General features: G+C 38.2%; 1 protein-coding gene across 1 annotated transcript in view; it reads left to right on the top strand.

Annotated features, from left to right (window-relative positions):
• LOC126108647 (zinc finger protein 596-like) overlaps positions 1–26,989 on the top strand; it is a 112,150-nt gene that overhangs the window by 5,820 nt on the left and 79,341 nt on the right. Inside the window, exons 3-4 of the mRNA XM_049913958.1 lie at positions 3,967–4,029; positions 10,407–10,499. Of these exons, the coding sequence (XP_049769915.1) occupies positions 3,967–4,029; positions 10,407–10,499 (156 nt within the window). The remainder of the gene's footprint in view (positions 1–3,966; positions 4,030–10,406; positions 10,500–26,989) is intronic.

Here is a 26,989-nt window from a genome sequence, read left to right as displayed (position 1 = left end):
GTTTAACTTTAGTTTTTGTAATTTGTAGAAATTCTTAATGTGCTGTTCATGGGCACTGATGATATGTTTGCATAAAATTAAGGTATGTTGTTGAAATAGTTGACGCATGATCTGCAAGAAGTCGGTTCCAATGGGCACAGTATGTCAGCTGATTACCTTGATGCCATCATCAGGTGAGCTGATGAACTGTTTGTTGGCACATGTGTAATAGCACGGGCACTTACTGGAATGTTGTGCTAATTGGACACTGATATATGGCCATTTGCCCATGATCTATTTTTTTTATGAATTATGCTGGCAGAAGTTGAAGATTCTTGTAAGTTATTATGCTTTTGTATGCTTATTTTAAATGATAACTTCAATATGCAGTTTAAGTATGAATATGATGATACGCTAAATGTTAGGGATCAAATTGAATTTAAAAATAAAATAGGAGCAGGAAGCTGATTATTGCATTGTATATATAAGATTAACTGCATTGTTCACTACCACTATGACAACTCGGAGCCAAACAGTCACCTTCCAACGTAACCTAGACATTGGCTGCACTAAGACCAATTTTATGAATTTAAAGGTAATATTAATGCAATTTCATTGGCAGTATGTTTGCAAAAAAATAGATTTATTCTGATCTCATACACTTGTTTTAAGTGTTAACTTTAATGTGTAAAATAAGAATGAAGATAACTTTATGATGCCATTAGTAATGTAATTTAAAAACAGAGTTGATACATGAATGCATTATTACATTGTATAGTTGAAATGTGGACACTAACCTGAAAAGAAGGGAGCAGATGCTTTCAAAAAGTTGTGCTGATGATTTGATGGGGAGATTGTATAACTGATGGGGAGATACTGAATAATAGAATTGGGGAGAGAAGAAATTAAGGCATAATTTGAGCAAAAGAAGTTTAGGGTAAAAATTGTAGGTATAGACCAAGGCTTGGCTACAGTAAGAAAGTTGAAACATAGATTCCAGTAGTTAGGCAGAAATAAAGAGGTCTGCACAGGATAGACTAGTGTGGGAAGCTACATCAAAGAAGTGTAAAGACTTAAGCCAATAAAACAACAGTGTAGAGAATACAAATTGTGATTTCTATATTAATGTAAGATTTTTAGAGGTCCGTAAAAGTAATTATGGTTCTAGTGAACAGTGCAAGCTATCAGTTCATTTTTTGAAGTGTATCATACATAGATGGCATCTTGGATATTGTTTTTGTGTGTTCCAGTTGTAGATTGCAGTTGTTTTAGTTTGCAATTTAGTTGTAAGTGGCATATTAGGTTATATTTTTGCTACACTTGCAATTTATTTTAAGGAAAAGATGTTTTGGATCGAGTTGTATTCTACACCTTTAATGATGTGGAGACATGGTTGTAGCATAGCCAGTGGTTCAATTGGAAGGTCATAGGTTGATTGTGAGTTGCGAAAGCATAATAATTGTGTCATAATAGTCTTTTTTTCCATTATTACAAATATATCATTAAATGAAAACCCAACTTTTCTGCTGTAGTCTGGTATTCTCAAGATTTTTTTAAATTTTTTTTAAAATTTATTTTATTTTATTTTTTTGTCTGAAGGTAGTAATAACAAGATAAGTGTCATTAAAATCATTTTTCCCATATATTCCCACTAGTTTCTGTTTCTATTTTTCTGTTGCTGACAACATCCATGGGCCATTTCTTAAGGCTTACATCTCTACCATGTTGTCATGTCATCAGTCTGTCAGTGCAGAGTCATGTTGTATATTTATCTCGTAGTTCCTTTGAAAGATGTTTGAAGAGACATTTATTGCAGTTACTGGTTTGAGAAGGAAGTTTCATATCACAATAATTTCTGTATTAGTACTTGGTTCTGAATTGTAAAGTAGGCCTCAGTAAGAATAAAGCAGGAAATTTTGATTTCGGACAAATAGCATGTAGTAGACATACAATACTGTGTACATGCAATCTGATAAACTGCCGTGTGTATATTTGTGACAGTAACAGAGTTGTGGCAAAACTAAAAGGTTACACACTGAATACGGACTCTTGTAACTACGTCTTACATAGGCATATTTTCATCACAATAAATGTTTGTAAAGTTGCAAGGCTTTTACAGAAGAATTAAGCAATTTTTGGTGTAAATAATGTAACTTGAAGTGTGATTGAAACATTGTCACACTGTACAATACCTGTTACTTCCTATGCCTCACTAATCTTGAAAGTTTCTCTGGAAGCAGTGACAATGCAAATGTAAGAACTTGCCTGAGAAAACTGCAATGTAAACATAGCTTTGGCAGAGTACTTATATGCAATGACAATATCGCAGAATTTGTATGAATAGAGTCAAGCTAGATTCCACATTCAGTGTAAGCCTAGACTAAGAACAACAGGACAGAGATGAGCATAGTGCAGATTTCAGTCTTTGCATTTTGAATATATCACATATCATCGTTTACTTGATTTGAGGATTATCTTGCCCATATTCAGGGCATTCATTTTTTGAATGGTATCTACCATTGGTCTGACAATGAGAACAGCTGGAATAGTTTGTGATATATAACACCTATCTTTTCTTCCCATACTACTCTTCTTTGAAATAACCACTGAAATGAAGATTACATACCACATTTATCTTTTGCACTACTTCTGTTGTACATGGTTTATCAGTAGCTCAAAATTGTGTAAAAGTTACATGGGTGTTCCATCACTACATGAGAAGTTATATGCAGAATGGTTCTGTATTGGCACATATCTATAAAATAATGTTATCATATACCTAAAAACAAAGATGATGTGACTTACCAAATCAAAGTGCTGGCAGGTCGACAGACACACAAACGAACACAAACATACACACAAAATTCAAGCTTTCGCAACAAACTGTTGCCTCATCAGGAAAGAGGGAAGGAGAGGGAAAGACGAAAGGATGTGGGTTTTAAGGGAGAGGGTAAGGAGTCATTCCAGTCCCGGGAGCGGAAGGACTTACCTTAGGGGGAAAAAAGGACGGGTATACACTCGCACACACACACATATCCATCCACACATAATGTTATCAATATAATAGAGGGAAACATTCCACGTGGGAAAAATATATCTAAAAACAAAGATGATGAGACTTACCAAACAAAAGCGCTGGCAGGTCGATAGACACAAAAACATACACACAAAATTCAAGCTTTCGCAACAAACAGTTGCTTCGTCAGGAAAGAGGGAAGGAGAGGGAAAGACAAAAGGATGTGGGTTTTAAGGGAGAGGGTAAGGAGTCATTCCAATCCTGGGAGCGGAAAGACTTACCTTAGGGGGAAAAAAGGACAGGTATACACTCTCTCGCTCGCGCGCGCCCACACACACACACACACACACACACACACACACACACACACACACACACACACATATATCCATCCGCACATACACAGACACAAGCAGACATTTGTAAACTCTTTGCCTTTACAAATGTCTGCTTGTGTCTGTGTATGTGCGGATGGATATGTGTGTGTGTGCGCGAGTGTATACCTGTCCTTTTTTCCCCCTAAGGTAAGTCTTTCCACTCCCGGGATTGGAATGACTCCTTACCCTCTCCCTTAAAACCCACATCCTTTCGTCTTTCCCTCTCCTTCCCTCTTTCCTGACGAAGCAACTGTTTGTTGCGAAAGCTTGAATTTTGTGTGTATGTTTGTGTTTGTTTGTGTGTCTATCGACCTGCCAGTGCTTTTGTTTGGTAAGTCTCATCATCAAATAATGTTATCAGTCGCATAATTTTATTTTCAGTGTAATTGAAATAAATCTTATTGACTTTGTGTGACCCACAATTATTCTCTCACAAAAGAAAACTGAGAACAGGCAATAAAATGATAATTGTTAAATTATGTGGTGTCATTTATTCTTGACAAGTGCTTTAATTTAGCTGGAAACTTGTGAAACTTGGAAACAATATGTGAAGATTAAATATATCCACTATACTTTGTGTTACTTTTACCACAGGTCGAGGTATACCCCTCCAGTGTGAAAATAAAGGAAGAATTGCAAGATTATGTGAATGAAGAGGTAATTTTAAAATTTAGATGACTGAGTAGAATTAAGCACTGCTGTATTACTTCACAGCTGTGGTGAATACAGTAGAAGTAGGTGATACAGCTGTTTATTAGCATCTACGTTTTTTCTGTAGTACTTCCAATAATGACACTTATAGTACGATAAAATGCCCTCTAGAGCCAAGTATTGAAACAATCAAAATATAGGATTTTTTCAGCATTGCAGTGTATGGTTTGAAGTATTATCTTCAAGAAGGCACAGTAGTTTGAACACAGTTTATTTGCATATTTGTGAAGACAAGTAAGAACTCTGCCATGCACTGGATTTGAGCCACAATTCCACACTTTTTTGGCCAGATGCCTTCATGAGTAGGCTATCTACAGATTCCACCTTGACTGAATCAAATTGTCATTCTTACAATTGGAGCACTTAGTGGATAGAACAAGACTGAGAACTCATTACACTTTTTGGAAATGACATAGAACAGATGCAAGACACAACAGTAACTTCATAAACACTGATTTACATGAGCCATTTTGGAGTTGAGAGCTTTAGACTCACTTCTTTGAGGTGGGGGCAGCAGAAGACATGCTTCTACTGTACAGAAGAGGAACTTGAAACTTAGCAAGTTGGAATAAATCCATTTGCTAAACTCTACTCCTCAGATAACTTTTTAAATGTCTTTTTTATATTATGCTGATAGTAGATGCAGAACATTTACATAAAGACCAAAATTCTTATTTAGGCAATGTTCCAGTAAAATTAGTTATTCATCAGTTTATTTGAGTTCTGCTAATGCCAATGGTGTAGTTAATGATTCACTGTATATGTTCTTTTAAGATAAATCTGTAATTTACTTTATTCAAAAGCCATATGGTCGGAAACATCATGAGGTAACAATTGTTTATTTCCAGAGTGACATAAATTATTTTAAGGCCCTCATTTCACTCTTTCAGTAAACATTTTATTATTTGTGAAAAGTCATGAACTAAAAAGTTATTCGTAATTGAAGTTTCCACCACCCAGAAAATAATATTATTACCTGGACGTTTCAGTATGTTTATAATATCATAACTGAAGTTATAGTTTTCTTGCTGTAATTTTTCTGAACTGGAAAATAGCTTTGGTTATCGAAGTAATTTGACAATTAAGAAAGGAAGAAAACTACTGTCCTGTGAAATTTACAAGAGGCTCATTACATCCCCACGGCAGTGTACATGGTATGAATAAAATAATCCACCCAAGTTTATTTATTTCCCAATCGTCTATCACATAGACAAATCTAATTATTACCTGCTTCCTCATAATGTCATTGCCACTAATTTTGTTTTCTTTATACAGCAATAGAAATTTAGCTCCTAGTAACTGTTACAGTAACTTCACCATGGCAGAGTCATGATTAGCTATTTTCATCTTAATGCCTCAATGTAAAACTTCATAGAGTGCATTCATCCATTCCACATTTCAATGTCAAAGTCACTAATATGAGCAGATTTGTTACAGTAACTCAGTGTGATTATTTCATGAACTTGTTTGTAAAATCTTTGTCATGATATTGTGGAAGTGCAATGTACGGAGGTGACAGCCTCTATGTCCATGGAGTGTGTTTGCTCTCTGTCCAGCAGTGCATGCAGTGTCATCACTCACACCAAGCGGTAAACTACCAGAGGCCTATCTCTGTGCTCTTCATCAACGCTTCCATTGATTGCCTGTGTTTATTGAAGCAGTTTTCACATACTCTAATTTCAACTGCTTCCTTGATCAAATAGTGCCAATAGTTTCATGCATGATCAAGAATTCTCATTTGTTCAAACAAAATCTTGTGTTCATTTAATAGGCTGCACACAGCCATCATAGATTTTTTGAGATTCTGTGTTTAAAGTGAGGCTCACACTCAACACAGCAATCAGCAACAGTACACATAGACTGGCCCAAATAACTTTTAAAACATTCACAGGGAATATTATAAATTCCTATGACTCTCAGGCGAAATTATCTTTAATGGCCCACAAAATTTCTTTAATTTTACTTTGTGACTGGGGTACTGGTTTATTCCGTGCCTCTTTAGGACACTGTGTATTATACTAGTTGTTGCACACCAGAATGAAAGCTGAACCATGTGGTGGTCTGGCTTAGTTGAATGGTGTCATGTCTTGGTTTCCCCAACAGTATTGATTAATATTAGGGACAGAGTACCTTTTCCTTCTCTACACTATCATTAGATGTGTAATCTTGGAAGTAAGGTGGTTCTTGTTCAAAATAGTCCTGGCTCTGTGTATTCAGGTGTTCAGAATATCTCTCTTCTGAGCTGTATGGTGAAAGCTATGCCTGTTTGGATAAAAATCGATCTACATCAATTTGCTGTGCACAGAATGACAGTCATCCCTCTGATTTACATTCGAACAACACATCTATAAAGGGCAACTTCCTATCCTCTTCCACATCCACTCACAGAGTCCTGGGTGCAGATAACCACACAGCTGAGTCCACTACAAACCAAATATCGTCATCCACATGCATTGTAAATTCATGTGGTTGATGAAGTGCTGCAGTGCCTCACTGCCATTCGGCCAGATTGAAAAGTATTGTCAACATATTACCTGAAGAAGCAGGATGGACATAAGGGAGCAGTGATCAATGCTCATTCTTCAGAACATGCCATGAAAAAGATAACTATGGTTGGTGACACTGGCGAACTCATGGTTGCTCCATCAGCCATTTCATAATAATTTCCAATGTAGAAAATATAAGTGGTCATCAAGGTATACCAAAATAACTTTAAAATTTAGAAGAGAAATGAGTGGCTAGTAGTTTTATTGTATCTTACATTGGTACTTTGTAGGAAGGGAGACCGTGTCGAGGCTGATTGTGACTTGACTTACAACTATGTTCATCCGCTATATGGTTCAGCAAACATCTATGAGTTCTTAATGTGATGTTCACAGTTGCCAACTACAGGTCTCAACAATTTAATGAATTATTTTGTCAGTTTATATGAGGTCTGTCTAAAAAGTATCTGACCTTCGATTTTCCCACACAAAATAGATGATAGCATGGCATCTCTGTACACAGTAAAGGAAGAGACCTTTATGCACATGCGTGAATTTTGTCCCCTCCTTCCAGAACACCAGTTGCTGCCTGTTGGTTGCTAAGTGAGGTGCTACACAATGTGTTTGGCAGATTACTAATTCTCTCAAGATGACTGAACGTGTTAAGCAAAGATACTGCATTATATTTTGTCAAAAGCTTAGTGATTCTCAAAGTGAAACAATTTGTAAGATGCAGCAGGTGTTTGGAGAAGATGCGATGGGTGTAACACAAATTAAGGAGTGGTTCAACCGATTCAAAAATGGCCACACATCAGTGGAGAGTGACCAGCATTCTGTCAGGCCCCAAACTACTTGGACTGCAGCTGTTGTTGAGAGGGTACGACATTTGGTGATGGCAGGCCATTGTTTGACCATGTGGGAGATTGTCCCATCAGGTTGGAGTGAGTAAAGATTCAGCACATGCAATTTTCCGTGATGATTTGAACATGCACCGAGTGGCTGCGAAATTCGTGCCCAAGTTGTTGTCACCAGAACAAAAATACCTTTGTTTTGACATTGCACAGGACCTTCTGGACACCACCAACTCTGATCCTGGGTTTCTGAACACCATGATACCTGGAGATGAGTCATAGGTGCACGGGTCCGACCCAGAAACAAAAAGTCAGTTGTCACAATGGAAGCATCCCGAGTCTCCAAGACTGAAGAAAGTGCGGCAGATGTGAAGCAAAATCAAGGTGATGCTAACTGTCTTATTTGCTGTGTGTGAAATTATGTATCACAAATACACACAGGAAGGACAAACAGTGCCGAAGGAGTACTATCAAGATGGTCTCCAGCGACTCCATGATGTAGTTCCAAAAGACCAGACATGTGGACAGCGAAAAACTGGCAACTGCATCACGATAATGCTCCAGCACATTCATCCCACTTAATCCAAAATTTCTTGGCCAAGCATGGAATCACAGCCGTTCACCAGCCTCCCTACTCTCTAGACATGGTTCCATGTGACTTCTGGTTGTTTCCAAAATTGAAGATGCCACTGAAAGGATCCTGTTTTGAAACTAGAGAAGAGATAATGCGGAACACGATGATGAAGCTTAACACCATTCGAAAAGACAACTTCGAGAGGGTGTTTCCAGCAGTGGAAGTATCGGTGGGCTGTGTGCAAGCACAAGGGGCCTACTTTGAAGAGGATTAGGGTCCCAACCCCATCAGGTATTCGAAATAATTTTTCTGGCCAAAGGTCAGATACTTTTTAGACAGGTCTCGTACATTGGAGTAGCTCTAACAAAGTTTCCATGGTCGCCATCTTTGTGTATTTTAGGCAGACCATATAGCCTGTGTTGGACTGCGATCTGACCTCATAATAGTATCAACTGGCCTTTTTGCCAGAGGAGGGTACTGCTGTGGGGAGCTGATGAATCAGTACATATCCATGTTATAGAAATGGCAGTGTTTGTATCCAACTGGAAACCCGCATTTACTCCATTAATTTCTAGCTGCAACATGAGCTTCTGCATCCCATGTGCTGACACTACTGGCCCCAAGTGAAATAATGAGCAATTCACTGATGGCTGTTGCCATGTGCTACAGGCAGACACTTGCTAGATACCCCAGTTTGCAGCAGGCAAAACAGGTGATGCCATGAACAGGGCAGTGACACCATTGATGCTGTGGGCTGCAACCTGTACAAGATTTGATTGCATGAATTTCCTGGGACCCACTAATACTGATGGGGAGCAACTGTTGCATGCATGTTTATTTGCTCTGGGACATGACATAGGTGAACAAAGGACTTCTGCTTTTGCACATAGACTTACGATAAGGGCAGTGCTCGACCAACTACTGCAGCAACTACTGTATCTGAGTCACCAGATAAACAGGTGCTCATTAAGTCAGATGATTATGTTGAATGGAAGGAGTCAGTTGATTACTGACCACAACAGTGGCTAATACTACTAACAGTCAATGCCGAAAGGAGCAAAATCCAGTTACAGCAAGAGCTTTGGCAATTTGTAGCACATTTCCCAATGTAGGCTCAGATGACCCTACAACCCTTGCATTAACTTCTCAACCAGGAGAAAGATTCACAACAGCATCCTGGATTACAAGTCTGCATATGATGTGCCACTCTGTTTACGAGAATAATGACACTTATATGCTAAGCCTTGCAAGTCAGCAGCACATTCCATGTATTTTTTTTTTTTTTTTTTGTATGTTGCTTAACACATTGGTGAAACTTAATTCTGGTTACAACTAAGTGGGTAGGATGATGAAAGTAACAGCCAGCAAACCACAAACATCTGAAAGACTCTGTTACTGGAGACTGAAATTGGATGGTTTTTTTGCAACACTTTTTGCAGTTTATTACTAGAAGACAGTAAGCATCCACTCTGGTATTCTTGGACCTTAGACATAACTTACAGTGAATGAAAGACAGACATAAAACTCCTAACTCTTGTTTCCCTCATTGAAGCAGACAAATGATGGAGTGGGAGGTTATGAATCTGCAACTGTACACACTTAGTTTTGCAGCTCTTGTAACACGAATTTCTGCTGTTGCTATTGGAATTCCTCTAGCTGTTCTTACTGACCAATTGCTGCTTGTGAAATTCCCAGTGCTTTTCTTGCCATTGCTGTTGTAGCCACAACTACCACTGCCACAACTGTAGAAATTCAAGATCTATACTTCACAGTGAAATAGTTCTCATTGCCACTTTTCTGTCCTACAATGCATAGGTTGAACACAATTTATGGTCACTTGGAATGGCAGTGACACAGAGATCGGTGGAGCAATAAGAGGTTCTGGTTATTTAAGAAGATGGAATTCATGAAGTGAACAGCTAGCCAGAAGCAAAGTCCAGAGCATAGCAAAATGATCAAAAGCATACCCAGAACAGTCTGGAGAGCAATCTGAATAAAAAATTACAAATGAGCTTAACAAACTAAAAAATTTCTAAAAATGGTGCATTTGTAAGGCATCAAGTAGTTTAAGTAGAGTGCGAGCCCTTGAAAGCGAAATATTCTAAGTCTAAGTACTTGTCCGGCTCACAATTTTAAGCTCTCAGTAAATTTGAAATCAGTGCACACACTGCTGCAGAGTGAAAATTCATTCTATTTTTAAGATCCTTTTTTGAGCCCTGTTATTCTTTATGTGAGTTGTGTTTGAAATCATAAACATTCACCCTCTTGTCATCCCCACCATGTCATGTAGTGATGTAGTAGTTACAGGAGAGAGAGAGAGAGAGAGAGAGAGAGAGAGAGAGAGAGAGAGAGAGAGAGAGAGAGAGAGAGAGAGAGAGAGAGAGCTTTAAATGAGTAATATTTTTCTTTTTTCAGTTACTTCAAGATCCATTGAAAATCGTAGAGACTTGTTTCGATGGAAAGGAAGATGGAGGAATGGAACTGAATGCGAGTCCATCTGAGCGTAATGTAAGTTTTCATTTCCGTATTCTATGCTTCGGGTGTGATAAGACAGTCGTGAAATGTAATGGGCGCTTATACTTAAATTATCATAGATGGTATGGCATTTTAAACTATGATAGCATATTATTTCTGCACAAGTTCAGTGACTGTGGTTATCTTTCTGTGCTTTGTGTAAGCTGTTATAGATGCTATTTGAGTAACACTCCTAACAAGTCTGTCATTGTTTTCCATGACCATTCTTATAATAATCTGCTTTGTTTGGAATGTATGAAATGAATGTCTTAAATTCATACTTATTACAGTGTGTAGCTGTATTATGTTGTGGCAGTTCCTTCTGCTTTTATTTCTTCATTTGTTGAATGTCCTTGGTGTAGATGTAATGCGTCACTACACTGGTTGAAAAATGGTTTGTGGATTCTGACACTGACTACTGTAAATTATGTAGCCGAGACTTGCACAGTTGTGTTTTGCAGTACTTTGATTTCACTGTTCTCAACCCCTCCTCCCCCCAATAATACACAGTTATATATCTATGGCCAGTGCACTGTCATTTAAACTTTCTATAAGCCTCATTAACAGTTTGCTGGTGAAACTTAACATACTGCTACAATAGTTTCTTGTTGAACATCTACAAGCAGTAAAACCTAACCACAAAGTTCAGTTCTCGAAGAATAAATGGGTACATATGGAAAGAATCACTATCATTGTCTTTACATATGGCCTAATTGTTTAACACTTATTTCACAGTTAACTTGAAGCATTGTTGTTCTAACCAACACAGGTTACTCGTCTGAAACTCTCATGACCAAAAATCAGGGCCTTGTATATCATTGCAATAATAGATTCTGAAACGACACATTGTTTAAAGCTAAATTTTGAGAAATTACAATTAAAACTTAACTCATTCGATTAACTGAATGCATTGAAAAATTGGTTCTTTTTAACAGTTTCTTCTACTAAGAGAGTTAGGCCAAATTATTTGTGTAAATCATGAAATTAACAAATATAGTTATACAAACAATGCTTTTGACAAAACTGTTAATTACGTTGGAATTGAGGGCTGGCTTTGCGAACATGTTTCCGACCAGAGCCACATAGATACTTTAAGAATACTAGCATTTCGTCTTCTAAATATTTTCAATTATTACAGGATTTATATTTGTTTATATGCCAACAGTAGAATTTGAGTTACGAAACAATTACTGATTTCGCACTATAATAAAAGAAGCTAACTAATATTAGTCAAAATAAATTTGAAAATCAATTACATACATAAAACTAAGCACAAAGTTAGATCTGGTGTTATATTCTTTAAGGGGACCACACCCTGCCTATCTAACCCATGTTAATTTAGGCAAGTATTTGACCCATTTCTGAAAAAAACTATTTTATGCAGGACCTTAATACTTTCACTGTATGTTGCGTGATGCTAATAGTCAACTGTACTAAAATCTACTTTATCCATTTTATAGTTTTTAAGAAATACTTTTTTAAATTTATTAACAAAAAAATTAAGTTTTTTCTGCAGAAAATATTTTTTGTGAGCTTCCTAATGGGGGAATATTAATGAATGTAGAATAAGAGGTGGCTTTTTAAGTTATGCAGAGTCTCTGAAAATTTCATTCATTTATCTATGATAGTTTCCGATATAATGGGGCATATGTACTGAAAATTTCAGTTTGCAGGAAATTGACTTTAAAGAAAATTTTTTCGATATTTGTTACTTACAGTTAATTAAAACTGTCCTGCTCTGCCTCTAGCAGGTCTTCCAGCTTCTTTTTTCACCTTCCTGGATGTTTGTCTTGCTGTCTTGGCCATATTAGATGCAGACCTGTCTGCATCGGCTATCCTCATTTTATCGCAATGTTGCAGCTCAGTTATCATATTTTCACCATGATTAATTCCCAGCTTTTTCAGTACCCAACACTTTCCAATATTACCACAATTGAATGTAATAACAGCATCATGAACTTCCTAGTTTCATTGTAGGTATGCCTACAGATACAGTTTTAGGAAGGCAGTTCCAAATTATGCTGTTGAAACATTCATTTGGGTTCTGTGTTTGCCCATGCAGACATTTCCTTAGAAGGTCAGGATGAGCCAAGGCTCAAAAAATAGGTTTAATTGCTGTAACAATAGCAGCAGGAAGAGAATGCTGGTGGGAATAAGATTCTCCAGTTGCCTGAGCCCTATTGTATTTGCACCATGAATTTTCTCCTGATGGACACAATCCATTACATAGCTTATTATCAGTAGAGAACTTATGGAAGAATATGGCCCAAACATCTCTCTTCATTGTTTCCAGATTTTCTTTATTTCCCCTAATTGCCTGCCCGTAGTATACCTGCAAGTTTTCTATTTCAGTTTTAGTTAACCGACCCTGTCCGGTCAACAATTTTCCATCTTCTAATTTTTTTCCCCTCATATCGACAGTTAGTTTTCTCAGCCTTGTTCCCAAACATTTTGAACATGGCCTACACATTCTGTTTTGCTAATAATGGCATCTCCATATGGATTAGAGTTCACCACATTTTTGTATGCCTTACTGTCACCATCGCCCAAATATTTGGTGTACCGTACGCCTCTTGTTTCTACGGAGCGATGAAATATTTGTTGTACTCCATGAACTTCCATACCACCACTTGTTCCTGTAAAATTAGCCACACAACTGTGTTCTTTATGTTCATTGACTACTATACATTATTTGTAATATTTAGATATTATCTCCCCATCTAACAATTTACTGGTGTCTACACTCGTGGCAATCACTACTCCATTCAGAGAAGTATGTCCTCTTTCCTGCCAACTTCCATCAAATGCAACTGCAATATCTAAACATCCATAATTTTCTTCCACTGCTTCCCTAGCAACCAGTTTCATGCTTTCCTCACTGACCTCACATACAGCTTTCTCTAATATTGCAGTAATTTTTTCAAATTTATTTGGTGGTTGATGTAAGTTCATCACTGAACAAAATGTTCTCCCTGCAGCCATCCCCTTGCCAATGGGGTCATAAGGCATAAACTAATCTAGTATTGATTGCATAAGGGCCACTTGCATCTGGTTTTGAAGAACTCATAAATGAAATCACAGCTGAGCATTTTGTGCAAATTAAATCCAAAGAAATTGCTACGTCTTTTCTCCCACTGGAACTCTCACAAATTTTCACACGTAATTCACCACACTGTCTACATTGTACAAATTTAAAAATTACATCTGATAATAATCTCAAATTTATAATGATGTTGCTTCACCCCATGTCACTTAACAGTAAATTCGTTGAAATGGGGAGAGCTTCTTTGATGATGCACTAATTGAATAATTAAAATTAGAAACATCGTTGCCAGGTGACATAACCTCTTGTACAGAAAACTTTCTAAACTTGTTTCCTCTAAATTGTCATTTCTTGAAAATTCCTTTACATTTCGTCATGTTCAATAAACACAACAAAACATAACTGTCTGAAACTGGTTAAACTTGAAAGATTTGGTCTCTTTTCCATTTGCAAAAATAGCAAAAATTCAAGATGCGCAGTAGCACAAAGTTACTAATCATCACGTAATGAAAAAAAAATAGTGTCACCATTACATAACTTAATTACTATTCAAATCAAAATTAAGGGGCTGGAAGTTGTACCAAATCCTTGCCCTACTTCTCTACTCAACTCTGAGCACTACTCATTCAAACAGAAGATTAAATCCTCATCAAATGTTCCAAAAAGGGAACTGACAGCAAGAATATTCACATCAGTCTAGCAGCTATCTGTTAATCAGCCAAATTTACTTTTCTTCACCCCATATGACCATTTTAAGCTCATAATTCCTCAGAACACAAATAGAAGTTTTCAGATAACATATCAATCCAGTGATGCAGCATTATATTATTTGTAAATATTGCTCTTTCTGTTAATCTTTCATTCCCAGGAAGGAGGAGCAGGAGGAGTATCAACCTCATAAAAAGAACCAGGGTTCTTCTGGTACCCTGTATAGGGCCTCTACCCAGGGTAATGGTGAAGACCTCAATGGCATCTGTGACGGATGGCTTCGGAATGGTGTCGATGGCGAAAGAGGCGAACATATAGTGTCTGTACTCCAGAGGAACGGATACAAAAGGCATCTGACTCCATGTTAGGGGTGGCCTCATTTAAACCATGGAAGGCAATGGGAAACCACCACTGCTATTTTCCCAAGACAGCCTCATGGATTTACTTAATCTTAAATTAGATTCCGGAGTAAGTCCTCTAGTCACATCTCTGAGGAGGAGGAGGGTAGCAGGGTTGAGAGAGGAGCCTTGGTATGCAAAGATCAATCTGAACCATCCTTGCAAAGTGTTAAAAGGATAGCGACCTGGAATGTGCGAGGTCTCTTACAGACAGGAATGCTTGCTATCGTGGAGAGAGAACTGGATCTTAATGTGCTAGATGTACTTGGACTCAGCGAGACACTGGAGAGGATGTGACCACTTCATGACTCAAGCAAAGAATACAGTATATTTTTCCGGATGTGAGGATATGAATAAAAATGGTGTTGCTCTAGTGATTCCTAAGAACCTCTGTAATGCTTTCATGCTGTGAGCCCATTTGCGACAGAATTATCTCCATTAAAATGAAAACTATTCCATGCAATATCAAAATCATTCAGGTTTATGCTCCCACGGTAGCTTCATCAGACATAGTAATAGATGAATTCTATGAGTTGCTAGAAAATACTATCAGAAAGATACACAAAAAGGAAATATTAGTCATCCAAGGTGACTTTAATGCAAAGATAGGTGAGACTGTAGGTGATGGACACATGAGCTCTGTGGTTGGACTTCATGGCCTGGAAGTGAGAAATGAACGTGGGTAGTGGCTACTGGAATTTTGCATGAATAACAACTTATCTGTCTGGCATACCCTCTTTCAACATCACCCATAGCGTCAGTGCACATGGATTTCTCCAGGGAATAGGGTTAGAAATCAGATTGATTTTATTTTGGTGAGACAATGCTGGCGTACTTCGGTCCTAGATTGCAAGACCTATGCTGGAGCAGACTGTGGCAGTGACCAATTCATGTTGTATATGATAATGAAGATAAAACTGAAAGTGACCAAGAATAAAAGAGTAAGGCAGATTCATCTGACTGACAAAAATAGTATCAAAGAATTTCGAGAAAGAATAAGACCCAAACTCCAAGAATTAACACAAAATGAAAAACATGATCAGTTCATCTCTCCTTGAACAGGTTACTAATACCCCTCAAGTGAAGAATACCTGGATTTCAAATAACACTCTACTACTCATCGAAGAACAGAGCACACTAAAGAAACATGGCATAGAAAGTGCTCAAGATGATGAAGAATACAAGGAACTTTGCTGCAAAATACAGCACAGCTGCTGAATTGACAAGACACAGTACCTCACCAGTATTTGTGATGAAATGGAACATCATCAAAAATTAAATGAAACGCATGACCTATTCAAGAAGATAAACAGCATCACCCGAGAGTTCAAACCATGCACGTGGATGGCAGAAGATATAAATAGCACTATTATTAGTGACAAGCAATTAGCAATAGCTAGGTGGAGACAACTCTGTGAAACACTGTATTGCAAAGGAAACAACATCGGAGAAGAGAACATTTGTATGGAATCTGATATTCTGTACAGTGAAATTGAAAATGCCATCAAGCATCTGAAAAACGACAAATCCCCAGATATAGATGGTATTTCCAGAGAAATATTGACTGCGATGGGAGAGGAAGATATGCATGCCCTAAAGGCTCTGAGCACTATGGGACTTAACATCTGAGGTCATCAGTCCCCCCATGCATGCCTTACATATGTAATAAGATGTGGAAAACGGGCGAATGGCCTATAGACTGGACTACATCTGTCCTAGTTCCTCTGCACAGAAAAGGATCAGTTAGGGACTGCTCCAACTATAGGACCATAGCATTAATATCACGTGCTAGTAAAGTCATCATGCATATAATAAATCAATGTCTAAAAAATTTTCTGCAATCTCAGTTTTCTACAGAACAAGCGGGAGTTTGTGTCAGGTAAAGGTACTTGAGGCAGTCTTGAAAAATGTTGAGAGTTGTGTGTTTCTGCTTACATCTGCTTCCTAGATTATAAAAAGGCCTTTCATTGTGTCATGTGGGACAAGTTGTGGCATGTGCTCAACTAGTCTGGGGTTCCAACACACCTGGTATCCTTACTAAAAGTCTTTATAATAGCCATACCATAACCATAAAAGTAGATGGTGAATACTCAGAATTTTTTGATGTGACTAATGGTGTCAGACAAGGTTGCATACTGTCACCTCAGCTCTACAATATCTATTCAGAGTGTGTAATCAGAGAAGTGCTGGATGGCTGGGATGGTGGGATTTCAATTGGTGGCAGGAAAATCAACAACTTACACTTCGCAGATGATACGACACTCATAGCAGGAAGTGAGAAAGAACTTGGTAATCCATTCTAAAGAGTGAGTAATATTAGTCTAAACCTTGGCCTAGAGATAAACATGAAAAAACTAAACTAATGGCTATAAATTGACAAAGCAGCACTCAAAACCAACTACACAGAAAAGTGTGATAAAAAGATAAGATGACAAATCATTCTTGGCTCAGCTGCTATGGTCAAACTCACTAAGATATGGCAGAATTGGGCAATATCCAAGACAATGAAGATGTGCTTGGTAGAAGCATTGGTGTTTCCTGTATTCTTACATGGATGCACGACCTGGACTGTGAAAGGTAGTGGTAAGAATCTCATTGATGCCTTCAAGATGTGGTGCTGGCGGAGGATGCTATGTGTACTGTGGACATGAAAAAGAACAAATGTTTCACTAATAGAAGAACTTAAAATCACATGAAGGTTATCTTCTCTTGCCAGTTAATGATACCTTCAGTTCCTTGGGCAAATCTTGAGAAGGAAAGGGGATCATTTTGAGAAGACCATTGTGCAGGGAAAAATTGAGGGCAGAAGACTACGTGGGAGAGCAACAAACGGATGGCTGGATCAAGCGAAGATGATTTCCAGCCTGCCTCTTCACATAATATAAAGATAGGCTGAAGATCGTAATGGACGGAGGCATGTAGTTTCAACTACATAAGAATGAATGAGGAAATATCACGACACTCAGCAGTGAGTAAAACGACTAATGAGAATGAGCATATGAAAATATGCAGCATACATGTGGCTGCACCTCAAAGATCTTTCCAAAACTTTTTTTTTTTTTTTTTTTTTTTTTTTTACTGAGTTTCGTTTTCTAAAGGGCAGGAAATTCTACACCATTTTATAAAACAATAACCATTCTAAGGATTGATAAGTTTTACAGTTCCGAGGAAAAGTATACTGTCACTTAACAGGGAAAAAGTATATTTTCACCTGGGAGAAAGTTTACTGTAAGATGCTATGTGATGTAGCAGTCACTGCAATACAGAGCAGCCCATCAGACAGTACATTCTAATAAGGTGAACCCACATTAGGTCACTTTCTGATGGACAAAAGTAGGAAGCATGAAAATAAACAGACTGTATTGGCTTAGAACCCAACACTCAATAGTTTCTGAGCAAATGATGGTTAAACTTCTGACACTACATCATCAGTCAGCTCATACAGCGTGAATCCAGATTGGTAGCAAAGTGTTTGTGCAAATCGATGGTCGAGGAGTAGCATTTTCAACTAGTAAGCGTAATGTCCTGGGTACAGAGTTGGCACCCAGCCAAAGCTTAAATTTTGAGAGGTTAGAGGCCCTTTCGCAAAATTTTGCACCCTGCATTGAGATCCAGATATGTTTTTCTTTTCCTCTCTTCCATTGTTACACTAGTGTGTGACATCAGTATGTTTTGTGACATCATGAAATACAATGAATTTTGGACAGAAGAAATAGATTGTATCATCACAAATCTTACATCATCTTGTATTACTAATGGTAATCAAAAATGAAAAATAAATAAATTCTAGTACTTCACTTTTTGCTGTGAAGCTATTATGATTGACAAGAACCACTGCATTCCTCAGGGTGGCATCTATCACAAAACATCTTCAAAGCATAAAAATTTTGGGTACTACAAGCAACATGCTATGTCATATATGCTTAAAATTGCTACATCACGAAGTTGACATGCTACAGAAGCAAAATTTAACCGACAGGAAGAAGATGCTGTGATATGCAAATGATTAACTTTTCAGAGCATTCACACAAGGTTGGCGCCTGTGGCGACACCTACAACGTGCTGACATGAGGAAAGTTTCCAACCAATTTCTCATACACACACAGCAGTTGACCGGCATTGCCTGGTGAAACATTGTTGTGATGCCTCATGTAAGGAGGAGAAATACGTACTGTCATGTTTCCGACTTTAAGAAAGGTCGGATTGCAGCCTATCGTGATTGCGGTTTATCGTATCGTGACATTGCTGCTCGCGTTGGACAAGAACCAATGACTGTTAGCAGAATATGGAATTGGTGGGTCCAGGAGGGTAATACGGAATTCCGTGCTGGATCCCAATGGCCTCGTATTACTAGCAGTCGAGATGACAGTTATCCGCATGGCTGTAACGGATCATGCAGCCACGTCTCGATCCTTGAGTCAACAGATGGGGACGTTTGCAAGACAACAATCATCTGCACAAACAGTTCGACGATGTTTGCAGCAGCACGGACTATCAGCTCGGAGACCATGGCTGTGGTTACCCTTGACACTGCATCACAGACGGGAGCGCCTGCGGTGGTGTACTCAACGACGAACCTGGGTGCACAAATGGCAAAATGTCATTTCTGGGATGGATCCAAGTTCTGTTTACAGCATCATGACGGTCGCATCCATGTTTGGTGACATCGTGGTGAACACACGTTGGAAGCATGTATCAGTCATCGCCATACTGGCGTATCACCCGGCGTGATAGTATGGGGCGCTATTGGTTACACGTCTCGGTCACCTCTTGTTTGCATTGACGGCACTTTGAACAGTGGACGTTACATTTCAGATGTGTTACTACCCGTGGCAGTACCCTTCATTTGATACCTGCAAAACCCTACATTTCAGCAGGATAATGCACGACCGTGTGTTGTAGGTCCTGTACGGGCCTTTCTGGATACAGAAAATTTTCGACTGCTGCCCTGGCCAGCACATTCTCCAGATCTCTCACCAATTGAAAATGTCTGGTGTATGGTGGCCGAGCAACTGGCTCATCACAATACGCCAGCCACTACTCTTGATGAACTGTGGTATTGTGTTGAAGCTGCATGGGCAGCTGTACCTGTACACACCATCCAAGCTCTGTTTGACTCAAGGCCGTTATTACGAGCAGAGGTGGTTGTTCTGGGTACTGATTTCTCAGGATCTATGCGCCCAAATTGCGTGAAATTGTAATCACATGTCAGTTCTAGTATAATATATTCGTCCAATCAATACCCATTTATCATCTGCATTTCTTCTTGGTGTAGCAATTTTAATGGCCAGTAGTGTAATTAGGAAAAATCCCTATTAATGTAGGTAAATAACTCGTGATCTTGTAACACCGAAAACACAGGTAAAATACCTTCTGCACTATCCAAAATTTTCGCCGTTTAATATCCGTTGATAACTTGCACTGTACTTTTGATTTTGAAGCTGTAAGCTGTATTCCAGAAACTATATTTTATATGTAATTGATGTACTAATGTATTTATTTTTGACTGTATATAATTGATTGTAATTATAAATAAATTGCTGGGTAATAGCCAAGTGAACATTATTGAAATGTGTCGATAGCAATTACGAATTGGTAGTAGTTGTGCCGTTGTGTCTTTGCATATGGAGAATGTCACGTTGTCAGCAGTGAGGCAGCAGAGCAGCTTGAGTTGTGAAAGAGTCATGAAAGAATGCAGAAGTGTTTGTTGGGCGATCCCACTGCCGCAGTATGCAGCTATGCTCATGCCAATGTAGAAGCGCCTGATTTTGTAAACCCTTTTGAGAGGACAGTAGGTGAGTTGACATGTGAAGAAGCTGCAATTCAAACTGTTGCCTGTCCTATAATTATACGTGGCTCTGGAGATGACTTGGGGTTCTCATCGAGCAGCAGCAGCAGCAGCAACAACAACAACAACAACAACAACGATGGCAGCTTAGCATTATCGTTGGCTACTTTCTTAGGCATCCGCACAGCTACAACATTGTAAGACTGTTAAGTGAAAAATTATAAACTTACATTGACATTGCCCAGCAACATTTCTTTCACAAAGTATGAATAACTTGAATAATAACATGCAATAGCTCAAGCCTGTAGGGCACCTGTGTTGTCATTGTCCTGAGACATTATTACCAAGCAGGGTTGGTTTCCTTTCCATGCAATCACAATTTGTCGTAAGAATATGAAAATTGATTAAATATTTACTATCAGTTTTTTGTTTTTTCTAACGACCAGTTTTGGTCTAAATCTTCTGCTTCAGTAACTGTTCATTTTAGTATTACATGACTGAGGCTACTTAAACTAAAATTTCACTGGAAAAACTAATAACTAAAGATACAGCACAAATTAAGATTTCACAATTTCTTTTATTCTGTATTTAGCTAAGCGAGCGACTTCATCTGTCTTGGCATGTATTTTATTGTTTTTATTTTAAAAGTAAAACCAATTGCTTGTTTGCGTAAAGTAAAGTTAGCTCAATCTTTCACTACTCAAAAGTAAATTGCTTGCTTTTTCTAAATTTTGCATTATGTTATACTGAGGTTTCTGAAAGTTTTTTTTTTGTTATGTGAAAAGTTTAAATTAAGCCAGTCATCTAACTTCCTGGCAGATTAAAACTGTGTGCCCGACCGAGACTCAAACTCGGGACCTTTGCCTTTCGCGGGCAAGTGCTCTACCATCTGAGCTACCGAAGCACGACCACGCCCGGTACTCCTTTCTTTTAGGAGTGCTAGTTCTGCTTGGTTTGCAGGAGAGCTTCTGTAAAGTATGGAAGGTAGGAGACGAGATACTGGCAGAAGTAAAGCTGTGAGTACCGGGCGTGAGTCGTGCTTTGGTAGCTCAGATGGTAGAGCACTTGCCCGCGAAAGGCAAAGGTCCCGAGTTTGAGTCTCGGTTGGGCACATAGTTTTAATCTGCCAGGAAGTTTCATATCAGCACACACTCTGCTGCAGAGTGAAAATCTCATTCTGGAAGCCAGTCATCTATTTAAGCAGTAATTTCATTTAACTTTACTTTCAAAATTTAGTATTCCAGAATAAGTAACTGCAAACTCAGTGCTTTCTGATTCATGTATTTTCTCATGAATTGTGCAGTGGAAAAGCATGACAATCTTGTTGGCACACCAGTGATTATTGCTTAAATCTCTTTGCCATTGCTTTTCTCAAGATGCTGGAGATCCATTTCCCTAGTGAGCTGGTGACCATTTAATTATCCCCTTTTTAGTCAATCGGTGTTTACTTTGTGTTATCAGTGATTTTTGTAGTAAATATTACGTTGTATCCTTTTCCTCTGTGCTGTTTGTGAGCGATTGCACTGTACTCCACCTATGTTCTAGTTATCATCAGTTTCTTTCCTTAAGTGCAGAATAGATTCTTCCTTCAGAAATGTCTGTTGTACACTTTCCTCCAACTAACCGGCTTTATTTTCTGTTGATAATGATAGCCTTACTCACTGTAAAATTTCATTAGGCATGTGTGATCATGATCAATTACATCACAATCCAGTAGGCCGATTAGGGAGGGGGAGGTTACAATCAGGCAAGAATTTTGCGGAAAACTATGTGTGTGAAAGCATTTTCTTCAAAGCTGGAGCCTGCAGTTGATTATGGATGAAGCCGTGTATTGTAATAGCATCAGTTCTACTTGGGATTTCCCTTCTCTGTGTAAAGTGAAGAGATTACTTATGTAATTGTCAAATGCTGTTCTTCACCCGTCAGTAAAAGGATATGCTCCAGGGTTAACATAATGACATACACTATGGTCGATAGACGTTTTAATGAAAATGTTAGTATTCTGATTTCATCGACAAAGAGCCAATCATATGATTGACCACTTTGCTCACTGTATGATTCAGTAATGTAGAGGAATGGCTCCATTTTTACATACGGTCGCAAAACTTTTTCCAAATACTGATGATATGTTTCTTTTGTGAGCTGTCCTGATTTTATGGCTGTTGCGTACACATTATGTTGTCTACCATAATTGGTTTAAGCCTTGGTGGATTTGAGGACCATATTTGCCTCTGACAATAAGAGGAACAAATACTGTTGGTAACAGTTTTTTGGAAAGTGTTAATCCATGTCAGTTGTGATGATAAATCTCTCTTTAATACTACATCTGATGATAAACAATACAACCAGTATTTGAAATGCTTTCTTCTTTTGTCTATAATTACATCATGATGCTAGAAAAGATATTGAACTCACATATTTCCATGACAACAAAAGAGAGAGAGGGGAAAAAATACGGGAGACTGGATTTGAACACATGGTGCTAAAATTCAAAACTGTATTCGGGGCAGTTTGTTTCCAACTCACCTAGATATACATTACACAATAGAACTGATACTGTCACAATGAAATTTTCATTGAATTTTTTCAGAAACTATAGAGTGTTGGCACCTAAGGCTAAATATGCATCCCCTCATTTTCACCCTGCTAAATTTTCACTGCATCAGACAGCTGACTATGCTATTTTCCCCTGTAAGTTAATTAGGCTGACTGTTGCCCATGTATCTGCCTAAAACTCAATCAGTTGCCCATCCACCACCAGTGTCAACGGAATACACTCAGTCAATGCTTGTATGGCATTGTAAACAGCCTCCAAGTCCTGCGGAAACTCTGGGACTCTTGAAGACCATCCTGCAGCATGACGACTGTCATAAACAGATGCCGAATGGCCTTCTTTTCAGCATACCTTACACGTGGAGCCTGTGAATAAGCAAGCCTGTCTAATATGCACCAAGTGACACTCATGTTAGGACTGCCAACTTTCTCTTTGAGCAGAAACGGGTGCGGAGGAAGAACAGCGCTGGATGTCCGACCGACATCATGAATGGGGATCACAACTTTTTGACATACTTGTACCCACTGAGATTCCTGCAGGGAAAGGCAGGTGGTGTTGTGATATCATCACATGTTGTCATTGGTGTAATTGCACAGTTACTTGGCAGAAGGCAAGGTTGGCTGGTCAGTTGCACAGGGCACCAAGGGTCTGCTTACGGTGCAAATCTAATTTCTCCCCCTGTCAGTTGTTGGAAAGCACATCCATTGCTGCTACCATAGTACATGTGATTCAGCAATCAGGTCAACTTCATCTAAAGGAGGATCTGACAAGGCCAATGCCCTAGTTTGCACCTCGAGATCACATGTTAGATGATCACATTTGTATATAGTGAGTCCGTATATGAGGTAGCACATTTGGGACACTTGAGTGAGAGACATTGAGGTGTTTTGCAAAGGTAAGTTTCTTGAGCTTGGTAGAGGGTTTCAAATTTTGCACTATTTTGTCGAACCTCACACTACTGGACAATAGCAAGGCAGCCATATCAGCTAGGTTAATGATACACCTTACTCAACAGTGCAGCATGGACTCAAGCAGGTGCTTGCCCCACATTTCTGTACAGTTTTTGAAACTGGCTCTCAATTGAGGGCAGCAGAGGAGCAGGGAGTTGGAACACCAGCGTAGAGACTGGCACAAAGGAAAGTACAAACATGACCAGCCCATATGATGGAAAACAACTAGCACGCAGATCCCTGAGGATGACACAATGTGCAAGTCAGGTGTGTGTTAACGACGTCAGCTAAAGAACTGGCTGATCCGACCTATAGCTGCCAACAAGTAGACACCCGGGTGAGCAGTTGTGCCTATACAAATGGAGTGCGCACTGCCCCAATAGCTTCTTGCACTGCTGTGCTGCATGACCCACACTAGCCCATCTGCTCCATCTGTATGTCAAATTGAGGGACACGAAATAAAAATTTTATATCAGTGTTTAGAATACTTAGTTGTTGTAGTTAATTGGTTTAAAATATAAATTTTTGTATATTATATGTTCAGTTGTGCATAAAAACAAATAACTTTTTGAGATTTTATGCTGTTACATTGGGTTACAAAAGTAATAACTATTGATAGCTGCTTTGAATGTGACAGAAGTACAGACACAAGAGCTATTACACAAATGTTTTAAGTAGAAATCTATAATGATAAAACTGAATTCCATGTCATGGATTAATGACAAAAGAGTTTGATCACTATCTTTCTGTAATGAGTGATGAAGAGATCAATACCATATGAAACAAAATCCCATACCCTTGGAAACCCTACAAGGAGCACTATAGATGACAAATGCAAAATACAAATAAAGAAATGTGTGGTCTTACAGTAAAAGTGTCTGAAAGTATTGCGCTTTCTTCCTCCAAAACTCAAATGGGAATGGGCTTCAATAATTATAATAAGCTTTGACATAAAATAGGGCTTCAAGAATGAATAGTTAATAACAAATGAGATGCTAATATACTATATTAGTTAGAGAGGCATGTATGTTGATGTCAGTTTTAGAGAATTTTGTAACACAGATAGTTATAAAACAGCTATTGGTTCACATATAAAAAAGAATTGTTCACATAAAGTATGACACATAGATCAACATCTTATTATGTCACTATATTCCTAAAGGATGCCATTTGGATTCGCCTTGTGAGTTTGTGATTTTTACAAATTTGAAAAAATTCATAGAAGAGTATTTAAATGAAAATGCTCTTTCCATAATAAAGCATTTTTCCAAATATTTTCTGGTCTGTTTTGATGCCTTCTCCCTGGTATTGCCTTTAGTTTCTTGGGGGTTCCTGTTACTGCTGGTTCACACTTGGCGAGTAGTAGTTTGATCTAATTGTTATTTTGTTCTGGCAGATAACTGTAAATTGCAGATGGCAACTACAGAGAGGCATTATGTATCCTACTTTTCCATGTTACTTACATATCAATAGTTAAATAATTTTTTACTCATTTTCTTTTGTAGAGAGTTTTACCTCATTCTGTTTTATACTGCAAATATTTTTAATCATATATTTGTGCCTGAGTAGCCAGTTGATGCCACTATGCAGTTAACTGTAGCTTTCAGGTCAAATAATTGGCCTTCCAATATGTTTACATTGTTAGTGTCTATTGGGGCATGTTCAGTTGATGTCTTCCATGTATTGTGCTGAAGTATGTGCAGTTGTGTATGAAAGTTAGTTAAGTAATGGAACACTTTTTTTCTGAAAGCAAGTTGATTTTATTGAGGATGTCAATACACCATATTATTCCCCACTTTTTTCCTACAAAATCTTATTTTTAAACATAATTTCCATTCAGTGCAATGACCTTACACCACCATACTGGGAGGATTTGTATCCCCACATGGTAGCACTCTACTGGTTGTCATCAGAGACAACATGCTGCTACATCAATGATCTGTCTGTCATTTGTGTGCAGCTTCCAATGGAGTACATCCTTCATTTGGACAAACAGATGGATGTTGTAATGTGCAAGATCCTGGTTGTAGTTTGGGTGAGGAAGAACAGTCCAATGATGTTTAGTGAGCTTCTCTCAGGTGCACAGATTTTTGTGAGGCCTTGCCTTGTCGTGAAGAAAGTAAAGTTCATTTGCATTTTTCTGGCAACGAACACGGTGAAGTTTTTTCTTCGATTTTATGAGGGTTGTGCTACCTTTTTATAATGATGACAAATGCCTTGCCCAGCAGCTCACTGTGCTTTTCTTCATTCTTGTGTCTCTGAAGACATCCTGCAGGCACCTATGAATATCTGCCGTGCTCTGGTTTTCTGCCAAAGGAAACTCGGTGACAGCTCTCTGCTTGGAACCCACCTCTGTAATAACAAATGCCTTTTTGAAGGCTACATATAGCACTGCCACATATCAGATCATCATTAAACTATATTGGCTGATGTTTATGATGTCCCATAGCAAATCCCTCATTTTTTCAATCATAATTTCCCATGAAAAAATTGTGCTGCATTACTTATTGAACATCCATTGTATATCGTTAAAGGAAGACAATAATTTTTGTATATCATAGATAACGGGGAAAGGACAGTTTTGTGTACACAGTAGCACAAAAAGTAATGAGAAATTGACAGTATTTAGCCACATAACACAAATGGCACTTTTTATGAAATTAATGAAATTTAGTCTTGTCCCAGTTTTATGAAACACTGTCATAAATGTGAAGACAGTAGTGGTTGAATGTTGACATTGGGTTTTTAATTTTTTGTGAGCTGAGATTCGTGTGCAATGTTTCAATGACAGTTCATGTCATGTGTAAAGAACTACAGCTCTAGATGTATTGTGATGAAAACATGATGCTTCCAATGCACTCCAGTTTGTTAGCAGTTTTAATCACAGATGTTACATGTAGAGATAACAAATGGAATAAAAAGTAATGCATGTATGAGAGATCTTTAATGTGGTGCATCAAGTAAACTCCATATTTTCTTTGTACACAATTATAAATATGAAAACTATCAAATACAGCACTTCAGCTTTGCAGACATGTGTATC

This window comes from Schistocerca cancellata, chromosome 11, assembly GCF_023864275.1.
Source record: "Schistocerca cancellata isolate TAMUIC-IGC-003103 chromosome 11, iqSchCanc2.1, whole genome shotgun sequence".
Classification (NCBI taxonomy): Eukaryota; Metazoa; Arthropoda; class Insecta; order Orthoptera; family Acrididae; genus Schistocerca; species Schistocerca cancellata.
This window is presented reverse-complemented; position numbering and strand designations above follow the sequence as displayed.